The sequence below is a fragment of the Diuraphis noxia genome, unplaced genomic scaffold (genome assembly GCF_037042655.1).
Source record: "Diuraphis noxia isolate RWA-SAM2 unplaced genomic scaffold, SU_Dnox_SAM2 contig0005, whole genome shotgun sequence".
Taxonomy (NCBI): domain Eukaryota; kingdom Metazoa; phylum Arthropoda; class Insecta; order Hemiptera; family Aphididae; genus Diuraphis; species Diuraphis noxia.
In genome coordinates this window covers 24750062-24763590 of record NW_028301715.1, presented here as the reverse complement: position 1 = coordinate 24763590, position 13529 = coordinate 24750062, and the positions used below count along the sequence as shown (strand labels likewise).

The following is a 13529-nucleotide window of genomic DNA, read 5'->3' as shown; positions in this document are numbered from 1 at the left end:
AATAATCCGAACCGTCTATCAATTGTCTAGAAAAACCCTCTACAAATAGATCGTACAAAGTTAAGTATGAATCCGAAGTTACCAGTCCGATTAATTTATATTATAAATTTGTTTTATGATATTATAAATAATAATCATATTTTGTTAAAATAGATGAGTACTTTAACTATAATAAAATAATTAATATTAAAGACATTTAAATAATAAGATAGGTAATATTATTAATGTGTATAACTGTAACTTGTAAGACGGGGAGGAGTGAAGCCCCTTAATCTATCGATATGAATTCATCCTAAATTTCTCCCATGCTTAGGTGAAAAGCGACTCAAAATCATTTTCTACTTTGTTTGTAACGCTTCTTAAATAAATAGGAATAGCGTATAGCTTTATTAAACACTATTTCGCCTTGAGATAAAAATATATAGTTTTAAATTTGTGTAAAATATTTAAGTATGTACTCATAGGCGCCCGCAGAAATTTTCTAGGGGGGGCAATGTTAGTATTTGAGGATAAATATTATAATTGTACTAGGTGTTTTAAAATAATAACCTTTTTTATTATACTCGTACACAATATAATAAATTTTATACTTTAAATTTGTTGTATAGTATATAGTAATTTATCTTAAAATCATTCAATTAAAAAAAATATTTTGAAAAAGCAAGGGGGGGGGAATGCCCCAGCTTGCCCTCCCCTGCGGGCGTCTATGTGTGTACTTTTTTACATTTTACATATTTAATATAAGATATAATGATATACTTACACTGGAAAATGTATGATTATTTGTTTTTATTTGGAATTCAAATATTATCATCACTTTAACACTACCATTGGACATTGGTAGTCTACCACTGGCGGAGTACCTCTATTGTACCGACGACACCATCACCGTATGCGATTATAGTAATTTGTGTTTATTTTTGTAATATTTCCACTTTGTTTTTGTGATTATACTGCCCAAGTGCCGATGCCGAATACTCAGTAAATTTGTACTGATTCATATAATATAATATGTCTTTATTACATATATTTAAATCGAATATAATATTATTTATTTTGATGCTACTAAATAGTAACAGTATTACTAAGTTTAACAAGTAAGCTCACTTGCGGTTTGCATTAACAAGTTGAATTTTTACATTTTTACGGCTTGGACAGCAATTCAAATCATATCCTTCAAACATAAAAAATCTTTTGACTTTTAAAGTTGAGAAGGAAGAAATAGGAATGTAGGATTGGGCCTCCCTTCGACCATGCTCGTAACGACGACGTAATTTATTATGAAAAGGGGTGGAGGAGGGGTTCTCCAGCGGCGATGCAACAGCTGTTTTGTCGTGAAGGTAGTATTTATGGAACAGTAGTGCTGGCGCGACAAGAGATTTTCCCGCGTTTCGGTTAACGGGTGAGCAACGAGCACCGAGCGCAACGTTTGAAGTTTACACCTTTATGCGTTTTCCCCTTCATGTCTCCACGTCCACGACCGTCGATGGTCGATCACCCTATTCTATTCACCCCACGAACCACAGGTGTAAATTACTAAATTACACCCGAGCAGCGTCCGCCTCGAATTTGCGCGCGCAATGTCCTCCCTCCATCGCCGAGCAAACCGAACAGCGCAAGATCGACACCGCGCGCGCACGTGACGTCAAAATGCCTCCCGTACATATTAAGTTGACTGCAGTCGAGGCGCCGTCATTTTACTTTCCGTTTAACCGCGACCGCTCCGTGCGTTCGCGCCCTACTACGATCGCACGGTACGTGTCTACACGGTAGTATGTGAGTGCGCCGCTAAGCTGATAATTCATACGTTATTACAATTTATTATTATTTATTACGTTCCATATTTCACGTCATAGTAGTAACATCGTTGTCGCGCTCGCGGAGCTTCAACGGGTCACGGCGGTTCGGGCTTTTCGGTCTCCCGAGTAGATCGATCGGGCGGGCTGCTTTGCGATCGTCGCGGTGATGTGCGCGAAACGGTAACGTTTCATATACCTGTTATTGCTGAATGCTGATAAATTGCGCCAGCTCCGCGGTTTGAATCGTGATAAAGTACCTATTGTGTCTGTAATTTTTTTTATTTACATTCGTTTGCCGCGCGCTCTCTTCCTACGCTGCGCCGCTTAGGAAAATATATATGCCAGGTGGATCGTAGTACGTCTGTCACGACGGTCGATCTTTCACGGCGTCCGCCTTCGTCGATAACAAATAGTAATGCCCCGATAACATGGGTAAGTCCAGGTTTCTCGGAAAACCTACAAAGACGCGGTGCCAGCGCTCTTTGATCCGGGTCGGCGTTTCCGATTTCGTGGACGTAGAGGCTAAGAACGCCCGGCTGATATCAATTGCACTCAACGTGTTCCGGACGGCGTTTGAAAATGACGAAGAGGTACGTAAAATAATGGTGAACAGTAGGAAAATAACTCGAAATAGTTATTAGTAAACAGTGGTTGTCCAATATCCATCGGTATTTTTTGATTTTTTTATCTGTGGCTGCATGTTTTCCTCTTGTTCCTTATCACGAATGCGCGCGATCCCGCTATTCCCGCTGGCGGAGAAAGGATTTCATATTATTATCTGTTATACGGTTTGATAACGCAATCGTTTACTATTATTATTATTACTATTATTATAATCGCTATATTATTACAATATTACACTCTTGTTTAATCGCGGAATCGCAGCAACAGGAGTTCATTGGATTCAGCAATAGTGACTGTGAGGAAATTGCCGATAAGCTGCGGACGACAGAGACTTGCGATCGAAATGCTGCGCCGAACGACCAACAAAACAAGCACAGCAATGACACTGTTGTGGTAAGTATTCGTTTTTTTTTTTATTATACTCAAGCTAAGATTTAATGAAAATAATTTTAAAAAATTTTAAAAAATCACTGAACATACTTTTTTATAAAATCTTTCAAAAGTGACTTGTTTGAAATTCACGGTTGAACTCTGGCTCAACCAAATTCACTATTGTTAATAATGTACAACCACTTTTTTTTAGGGTTCTCCTTTAAACTATTTACACAATTTTGCTGTCAAGAATGCAAATCATTTTAACTAAAACAAAGAATTAACTAGATATTTTTATATATATATTAGGTATAATTTTTGCTATTTATGGTGCACCTAATATTACATTCAGTTATTCATATTTTGTGCATATTTTATAATATCTAGTATTATTCTTCATAATGCAAATACTAAAAAATTAGTTATTATATTATTTTGAATCCTAGATTTATCTAAAAATAATGTTTGTCTTATTTCAATTTACTAGATATTGTTAAGTGTATTTAATTGTTGAGTAAAAATTTTATCTATCGAATCAAATAATAATATTATAATTTTTTGTCTGAGTTAAAATTATTTGTAAAATTTATATTTCAACATTAGCTACATTGCAATGATATTTAGATTCCATGGTAAATAGTTTGATAAAAATCATAATGTTGTAGGTTCAACCTGGTATTATAACTAAAATGGATTTTCCAACAGCTAAAAAAGAAGAAAACATAAAATGTAAACCTAATACTGAAAATAACAACACAACTTTATCTTCAGTTGTATCCTGTTTAGATGACAATCTTAATTATACTTTTGCAAAATCATGCAAAGGGGGTAATTATTAATTTCTCTCAACATTAATATTTTGTTTGAAGTTTTTAATATCTAAATGGGTTTAGGTCCATTGAATATCAACCAAACTAGCGGTGAAGTACAATGTGGTGTTTGTGGTGTTATTCGTTTTTATAAATCAATTGCTAAGACCAAAAAATATGGAGCCTACAGTTGTGATTCATGCAGAAAATTTATAGCAAAATCAATTGAAAATCAGAATTCAATCAATCGTTGTAATAACGATAGAGGTAAATTTGTAATTTATTTTTAATGACTATTTTTTATAGAAATTTATTTTTGATTAAGGTATAGGACAGTGCCGTATTCCAAATGGGCTTAAATCCCAAAACGGTGTGACAAGAATTGTGTCAACTGATTCCCGATGTAAAGCTTGTTGGCTTCAAATGTGTCTGAAGCGATTTAAGTTACCAGAAACGACTGTTCAGCGGTTATTAGACACACTTCCCAGAGAAATAGCTCCAGTACTTATGTGGGTCTTAAAAAAACCAGATCCATGGACTATAAATATAGAAAGTAGTCTTCAAAAAAAAATTCTACGAGATTATAAACTTCATAAGGAGATCATTAGTGCCTTACATGGTAAATAAAAAATGACATATGTTGTATATTGAATAATTTATGTATAAAACTGTTTCTTTTAGATGAAGACAGTGATGAAGGCAATGATGAGTTGCTTAGTAGTGAAAATGATGTTGATGAATGTTCTGATAAGTCTGATTCGGATATTGAATTTAATACAAAAAAAGGATGTAGTAGAAAAAAACCAAAGCTTGAAGAAAAATTAAATAATAAAAAAAATAAAAAAATAAGTAAAAAAGTAGAGGTTTGTAGAGATGTTCAACCAAATTACAATAAACGCGCCACAGCAGCACGATCAATAAATACTGCAACATCCAACGTATTAGAAACTAAAGGTATGCTTAATATTATTTCTTAACATGTTCAATGCCAATTGATTTTAGTCATTTCATGTCAAGAGTTTTTAGCTGTTGACAAGCCATTTGGTGGTCATTGCATATATTTTATTTAAATTGTTTTCTAAAATACACTGCTGGTATCCAACAGTTATAATATGTAGTCTGCTTTAGTATTTAATTATCAACTGCTAAGAACCGTTGATTTCTCGTCACATTTGTCTGTATTAGCTTAATATCATATTATAATATGGACGGATTCATGTTCCTAATAATTTTAATCACATATTAGCAACAACTATCAAATTTCTGTATTAGATGAATAAACTCTGTATGTGAAGAGAAATGTTGCATATTTATCTATTTGAATTGATGTATATTTATATAAATCAATATCAATGACTAAATAAGTGTGTGTTCACATTTAGCAACTAATATAGTGATTGGTTGCTTATATTTGTGTCTAATTATTTGTAAGGAATGAGATAGGCATAGCTTCATCCATAGTACAGTAGGATCTCATTAATCCGAAAGAGATTGGTAAAAGAGGTCATATGAATTTTTTGTTTTTTTAAACACTAGTTCTTATAATGTTGATAAAATGCCTTGTCCAGCAAAAGTCTAACCAACATTATATCTTTGCTGTTTTCTTCAGCCCATATGATGACTATATTAATATAGTGATGCAATAATTTTCAAGCCTATTAGGTTTACCACGTCTTTTTCGGATTATTGAGTTCTTATTGTATATGATCTAAGCCCTTAATTTATAAACCATGGACTAGTAAACATTTGTTACATTCTAAATTTAAAATATGAATGTGGCCACTTTTAAGCACACACAATGCATGAGTTATATGCGGCATTGAATGTGTTAAGAAATTGAGTATCAATTGTATATTTATTATTTTATTACAATAAAGAATGCAAATTTTTCAATACAAAAGGACCCAGAATTAAACATGTGTGTCGCACTGCTGAGTCTGTTTTGGGACAAACCCTTGCTACCTTTGGAAATGTTTTAGAAAATTCTCTAGATGTTGATGGTAACCAATATTTGTATTTAAATGCTTAATTTATATTAAACTAATTATGTAAATATTAAATACAATAATTATTGGTTATGTTAATCTATTTATATTTATGCAACTTGGCTTATTTAAATTTTTCTAATTTTATGCGTTTAACACTGGATTTGCAATGTAAAACTTAACGATTATGTTTAAATGTTGTTTAATTTAGTGTCACCAGTGGATATAATAAATTTTACTCATACTATAACTGATGAAAATATGACAAGGTAAAATTTAAACATAAAAAAAACAAGATTATTTAATTAATTGATACTTTTATTTTAGTGCTATGGAAGTTACCAATGCTATGGAATCATCTAGTACTCTCAAATGTTCAAAAATGCCAATACCTAATGATAACGAACAAGATTTATATTTATCTATTCAACCAAATGTGAATAGTCCCAAATTATTATTATTAATTAAGTTTTTTAATAAAAAATGTTTTATACCTACAGTTCTAATTTTTTTAGAGAACACTTCAAGATCTAATGTTGCAAGATCATCTAAATGCAAATATAGATAACACTGAAGATGATACAACTGTAGATTTGAATTTTCGAGAAAGTTATGACCCAGATAGAATTGCAGAAAATGGGTTTGCCATTGTGGGAACTGAGCCACTATCAATACCACAACGAGCAGTATGCTTTTTATGTGGAAGTGCTGGAATGGAAAAAGTAAATGGATATAGCATATTTCCATATTTAATTTATATTTATTTAATAGTTATATAATGGTTTATCACAATGGTTAATTTTAGTTAATCCACTGTGTTTCTTGTTGTGAACCTTATCACAAGTTTTGTGTTGATGGAGTTGGTGTTGGAATTTCATCACATGAAGGTGAATGGTCAAAAATTAGTTGGACATGTCCAAAATGTAAGGTAAAGTAAAATCATGATTATTAATAAATTATATATTTTTTAAATAGATAACATGTAGGACATAGGTTATATACATTTTAAGCTTTGTTTTATTGATTGTGTTTTATATTTATCTAATTACCTAAGCTTGAAACAAAATAGGTACAAACTATCACAAACATGTAAACTTAATTTTAAATACATTTAATTATTGAAATATATCTTAGAATTTTAGATATTGAAATGTGAGCACATAAATGTATAATTTTCAGTTTAAGTGTGTTTATTTATTAGTATTTTTTCGGGGGTAAAAAAAGCACAATTTTAAATTGAGAAGGTGGTTTCCAATAGAAAATTTAATCTAGTAACTAATTAGTGATAGAGATGTGCATACTGAAAAAACTATTACAACTCTGATGATATCTATCGATTTTGTCAGTCTTCACCTAGTATCTACTATACAATAGATCAACTTCCCAGATTTTATTATTATGTTATCTAAACTATGGTTTTTTACAGGTTTGTAAAGGTTGTCAAAAAAGAGGTACAACACGACCAAAATTAACTTGTCAGCGATGTAAGGATTCCTATCATGATCATTGTCTTGTTGATAAAATTGTTTATGATCGAAACAGGCCATGGGTAACATAGATTTTACATATATAGTATTAATTTTTTATTATTTATTAGTTATATATTTTCATTAATCTTTTTTTGTAGGCTTGTCCACCTTGTAGAAAATGCAAAAGTTGTCATGTACCTCGAGTTGATTATTTTGTTGGCAATTTAGCTCTATGTTCAATGTGCTTTCAATTAAGACAACGTGGTAATTATTGTCCACTATGTCAAAAATGTTATGAGACTGATGATTATGAAACAAAGGTAAATTCACCTGATTATTCATTTTGACTGATAATTAATATGATATTTTTACTCTAGATGATGGAATGTGCAAATTGCAAACATTGGGTTCATTCTAAATGTGAAGGCTTGTCAAATGAGAAATATGAAGTTTTGAGTACATTACCTGAAGTTATAGAGTATGTTTGCAAGTAAGTGTTATAATATATATTTTTCATTTAAAAAGTATGTGTAAACTATGAATATGAGCTATATTTTGTTATCATTTAAATATAACTTCATTTTTAGGAATTGTACCACTGATAGCACTATTCCATGGCGAGTTTATGTTGATGAAGCGTTAAAAAGCGGTTTTATGACTGTTCTGCTAATTCTGGGGAAAAATAAAAAAACATGTGATCTTATCAAATGGAGTCCTCAAAAACAATCACCGGGCTGTGTATGTAAGAAATTGGTCATACCAAAATTTCCACCCCTTGATGGACCTAATGTTGCTACATTTAAAACCACTGATGAAATTCCTAAACAATGTGTTTGTCATGGATTGGAAGGATGGTCCAAAGGTACTCCAACACTAGTTACAATTAAACAGAAAGTAAATAACAATGAATATGAATCCCTTTGTCAATTTAATGATGACATGTTAAATACTATTGATAAATTTAATGTGCCTGAACTTCGGCTAGAGTATAAGAAAATTGTTACCGAAGTTTTTCCATGGTTCAGCTCTGATTTTGAAAAGAACTCTCCTCGTAAAAGTTCCTATTCATCAAGCACATTACCAATCATAAGTCCACCTAAGTTCATACCAAAATTTTCATTCAATTTACTTAATTCTGATATAAAAGCTCTACAGGATATCATTGGTAACGATGAAAATAATTATTATTTGACTCCAAAAATAGAAGACACAAGAATATGTCAGTTTTGCAAGAAATTAGGTGAAGGCATTCCAATGCGAGAAGGAAGACTTCTTTATTGTGGTGATAATACATGGGCCCATGCTAATTGTGCTTTGTGGTCTTCTGAAGTTTTTGAAGAAATTGATGGATCATTACAAAACGTTCAATTAGCTCTTTCTAGAGGTAAACTAGTTCGATGTGTGGTTTGCAATGAAAAAGGTGCCAGTGTTGGATGCTGCTATCGAAATTGTGTGAAGACGTATCATTTTCAGTGTGCTAGAAAAGTATTTTGTGTTTTTAACGAGAATAAAACTGTCTACTGTAATAACCATGCATCTGATACTCGATGTAGTGTTAAAGATTTTACTTTGGAAAGACTGATTTACATAGAACAAGAAAACATTAAACAAAAACGTAAAGAAAGTTCAGAGATTTATATTTTAATTGGTTCATTATATATTAGTTCTATTGGACATTTACATCCATTTCTATCTGACAGTGATAAATCTATTTTGCCTATTAATTTTAAAGCCAAACGATACTATTGGTCAACTAAAGAACCTTGGAAATTAATACAGTATAATTGGACAACCAAGATGGAAAATTATGTAGAAAAGTTAAAATTTGACAAACTTAATTACACTATTGACCACAACGAACAAGAAAATGAAGTAATTGATCTTACCAAAAACTTAGATTCCAAACAAGATTTAGATATTAATTTGTTTACATCCATTCAGGTGAACGACTTACAAAAATGTTATGAAGCTTTAAAAAGAAAATGCCCTATTGATTCTACTTTTCAAGCTAAACGTTGCAAAATGGATAATAGTATTGATTGTTTTACTTACTCTAACTATGATACAGACTCTGAATTTGAATCCACCATTGATGAAACTTGTAGGATGGAAATATTTTCAAATAGTTACGGATTAAAACCTAAACCAATTCCACAATTTGATGGATTGTATGATTCAAGTGACTGTGAATCAGAGTTTGAATTATATCAACTTGACAATTTGTCTGATGTCATTGATGATTGCACAAATGACCAACCAGTAAAATGTAATAGATGTCATCGGACATATAGAACTAGTGTAAGTTATGAAAGACATTTGCTAAATTGTAATTTTGATTATGAAATAGACAGTGATAGTGAATCTAGTGATGATGAAAAATCTGACAAGATAATTGAAGATGATTGTTTGCCACTTGTAGATGAGGTAGTTGTACGAGTAGAAGATCATAATATTTCGCTTCAACAAAATTATATTTCTGCTACTCAAATAGAATCTGAACATCATCAGCAACAACAACAAGAACCACCTCACACCGTCATACTTCAGCCTGTTCAAACTTCATTTGTTCAACCATCTGTGTCTGATGTTCAGTACATAACAATTAATAGTACTCCAACACAATCAGTCATGCCATGTTTTCAATATCAAACTCCACCAACGGTAATTGTTCAACCATCAGTTATTGACCCCACTACAGTAGTTCTTAACAGTCCTCCATTAGACATGTATGTCTCTCAGAATAACAATTTACTATTTAGTTCTCAACCGATGATAGTTGGGTTGGATCAATATACTACAATGGCTTCAAATTATACTTTTACACAATCACCTCAAATTTACCAACCTCCCAAACCTGTAGAACCAATTGCAAATCAATATTATATTATTAATACAGAGCCAACAGTTTCAAACGAGTGGTCTTATAATATAACGTCTGAGATAAAAACTGAACGTAAAATGGTGTGTACTCAGCCCAAAGTCTACTCTAACCGCAAGTTGCGAATAACTGAGTGTTATGATACCAAAGAAAATATACCTAATAGCTTAGTGCAATCTATGGAAAATCAGGCGTTTGGTGTTATGAATATCATGAGAAATGTAAATCCAGAACCATGGAAAAGACCAACTATGAAAACTTATCCTTCAAAAAGAATTGAAGAACACAAAATTTCACCTAGAAGAATTGAAGAAAAAAAAATTCTTCCAAAATGTGTTGAACCACCACATTCATTTGAAATATCAACTCCTGTAAATATAACAGAAATTGTTAAACCTTCAAAAACTGATATAAATACAATTATGACCACTTCAAAACATACAGAATTAATAGAGTCTTCTTCAATCAAAGTAGGTGATTTATCATCACCTAAAGCTATGAAAAATGTTACACCATGCACATTGAAATTAGATAGTGCTTTGTCTCCACCCCTGAATACCAAACTCAAATTAAATTCTGCAATAAAAACCTTTAATGCGTTACCTTCTCAAAAAATAACAAAAGAAATTAGTTCTACAAAATTTGAAAAAATGAATCCTTCATTTTTAAAAAGAGAAAATTATCAGTCTTTAAATCTTCAAAACTCAAATAATTCATCAACTCCTCAACTACTATTTGGAGTACATATTCCTATAAATTCAGAAAAACCATCTCCTATACAACAGATGGAAAAGCCACAATTATCTTTACGGAAAGTTGAAAAAATATCAAATGTATCTAAAGTAGATACAAATTCATCTACATTAGTAACAGACATGAACACACCACCATTGTTAAATTCAGACAAGCAATCAAGTGCTTTAATGGTAGAAAACAAATCTTTGATAAATCACAAACCTATGGAAGTAGAAATAGAATCACCTGAGGATTTCAGAAATGATAAATCACACAAAGCGATAAATTCATCTTCTAACACCTATGAAAATATTTCGTCTAATTTTGACAAAGTTATTAACAATAAAAGTAAAACAGCTCCATCTAATAGAGAAATTGTTTCCAGTATCCAAGAAAACTCATCGCAAATGAAAACACAAACTGTCAATAAAACATATCCAGGACGACAATGGTCTTCATCCACACCAGAACGTGAACAGACAGTACCTCACTTAATGTTTGAAATGAGTTCTGCTGATGGTGTCTTCTGTAAAGATCGTTCACTTGTTGAAATTTGGTCAAAACTATTTGATGCCGTTCAGGTATCAAGGAGTGAACGTAAAATGCCCCAATTGTCATCAAGCAATCCATATGCGAGTGATATAACAGCAGCAATCCGATCTTTAGGCCTAAGCAATAATTTTTTAAAGTACCTTTTAGAACAACTTTCGGGTGCCAAAGAATTTGTTAAATACAAACCAGTATACCATAAAGGCGCTGATGTGGTTGGCTCTACTACTGAAAATCTTTCAGGGTGTGCTCGTACAGGGATAGTGGTTAGAAAAAACAGATATGATATGTTCAGCTGGTTAGCTTCCAGGCATAGAAAACCTCCAAAGTTATTAGCAAATAATGAAGACTTTGGTGGTCGCCGTGCTAATTCCTTGCCCAATGAGATGAAGTACAGAAACATGAATAAAGCATTGACTAGCACTATTGGTGTATATCGTTCAGATATTCATGGGCGTGGATTATTTTGTTTGAGGGACATTGAACAAGGGGAGTATGTCATTGAGTATACAGGAGAGGTGAGGGTTGTTTGTTGATTTTTCAATTAATTTTTCATTAATTACTAATTAACTGTTTCTTTTTTTGCTTTTGTAGGTTATTCGGTCAGAAGTGAGTGATGTGCGTGAAAGGCTTTATAACAAAAAAGGGATCGATTGTTACATGTTTAGGATCGATCAAGATATTGTTGTAGATGCGACTATGAATGGAAATTCTTCTAGATTCATTAATCACTCATGTGAGGTAAATATACCATATTATGTATTATGTAAATAAATAATGTTTATATCTGAAACACAAGAAACTTAAAGTTTTTATATTGATAATCCAATGAAATATTTTCATCAAACAGCCTAACTGTCATTCTAAAATTGAAACAATCCATGGTAAAAAGCATATAATGATTTTGGCCAAACGAAAACTATTACAAGGTGAAGAACTCACATATGACTATAAATTCCCACTAGAGGAAGATAAAATTACGTGTCATTGTCTTTCAAGAAAATGTCGTAAATATCTAAATTAACTATTGTTATTTTTAATATTTTGTTGTCCTACATAATTATTTATCAGTTATCACTTAATATATTATATATTTTTGATGTATCTTATAGATCTAATTATATATTATGTAGAATTAACAGTTTTGTAATTTTTTTTTATTATGACTATTTAATTTTGTTACCTTTTAATGATAAACGAATATTTTTGTAATACACAATTAATTAAAAAATTTTATTGGTTTGATGAAAAATGTGTAATTTAATTTATACAATAATCATGGTTATATATTAATGAACAATATACATCACACTTTTTCATCACATTGTAAATTATTTTAATCACAAACAATTGATAACATGTAAGTAGTTAATGGTCAAAACAAAATATACCTAAAAATATCTCGATTTACAATATAATAAATTAATGGCTCATTTAAAATTAATTAATATATTTAACAAGTAATTGATTATATTTGTTGTGCTAATAATCTTTATATTTATATGATGAATATATTTTCTTGTATTTATATGTTATTAAATTAAGTATGTACATTTTTGTTATAAATGTTTACCATGTTATTTTAATGTATTTTAAAACTACCTCATAAGTTTATTTTTATACAAAACTGATAATTATATTTTTGTCCTTAAGTATCACCTTAATTAGTATTTACATGTGATAATAAAGTTATAAATTAAATTTATATTACGCTTCACTTATTTTCATTCTAGTCCATAAATTTGACATTTGTTCCTTTTTGGATTTGATGTGGATTATAATTATTTTTGCCATGAAATTAATATCACTTAGAGTATTGAAATTAATAAGTTAATATATTATATCATTAAAATACTTATTTTATTTGTGCAGTATTCTACCTGTTATCATAATAAATAATATAAATAATATTATATTATTAACTATTGCTTCATTAAATTCTAAGTGGTTTCTATTGCAATATCAAATGGCTGATGAAATCTAAGTGTTTTTATAGAATATTTTCTAATTAATATATAATTTCATTTATAACTGGATTTTTTTCTAATATTTCTTTAGCTCAATAATTGCCAAGGCTCCAAAATGGTTCAAATAATCAATTATCAGACAATGTGAAATTTTTAGAATAATCACATTTAAAACAATAGTTATACCTGTATAAGGATGTGGAAAGAAAACTTCCTTTTTTTGTAAGCTTTTGAAGTTCACATTTTTAAGTCTACAAAGATGTTTACAGTTATGTATTACTCAAGTAATGCATTATTACAGTACTAAATTATTACCACAATAGTAGCCTGTGTTGTACACCT

The 13529-nt window shown here is 30.7% G+C and overlaps 1 protein-coding gene across 3 annotated transcripts; it reads left to right on the top strand.

Moving 5' to 3' along the window:
- The first annotated feature begins 1633 nt into the window (after nt 1-1633).
- Nucleotides 1634-12925, top strand: trx (histone lysine N-methyltransferase trithorax). Of its 3 annotated transcripts, none has more exons than XM_015516758.2 (17): nt 1634-2389; nt 2685-2816; nt 3461-3623; nt 3689-3871; nt 3930-4223; nt 4286-4558; nt 5506-5604; nt 5801-5858; nt 5917-6025; nt 6105-6311; nt 6395-6517; nt 7016-7138; nt 7217-7378; nt 7436-7548; nt 7646-11738; nt 11815-11961; nt 12071-12925. In XM_015516758.2, exons 1-17 carry the CDS (start codon nt 2228-2230, stop codon nt 12242-12244), a joined length of 6615 nt encoding a protein of 2204 aa, XP_015372244.2. In that variant the 5' UTR covers nt 1634-2227; the 3' UTR covers nt 12245-12925. The 3 variants fall into 3 exon arrangements, with proteins under 3 accessions (XP_015372244.2, XP_015372242.2, XP_015372245.2); XM_015516756.2 differs by having other exon boundaries at nt 5482-5604; XM_015516759.2 differs by lacking the exon at nt 5506-5604 and having other exon boundaries at nt 1636-2389.
- The last annotated feature ends 604 nt before the right edge of the window (nt 12926-13529 follow it).

Coding starts and splice junctions, on each gene's coding strand:
- trx (XM_015516756.2), top strand. CDS start 2,228: ATGGGTAAGTCCAGGTTTCTCGGAAAACCTACAAAGACGCGGTGCCAG. Junction 3,624..3,688: donor TGCAAAATCATGCAAAGGGG/GTAATTATTAAT, acceptor AAATGGGTTTAG/GTCCATTGAATATCAACCAA. Junction 5,605..5,800: donor AAATTCTCTAGATGTTGATG/GTAACCAATATT, acceptor TGTTTAATTTAG/TGTCACCAGTGGATATAATA.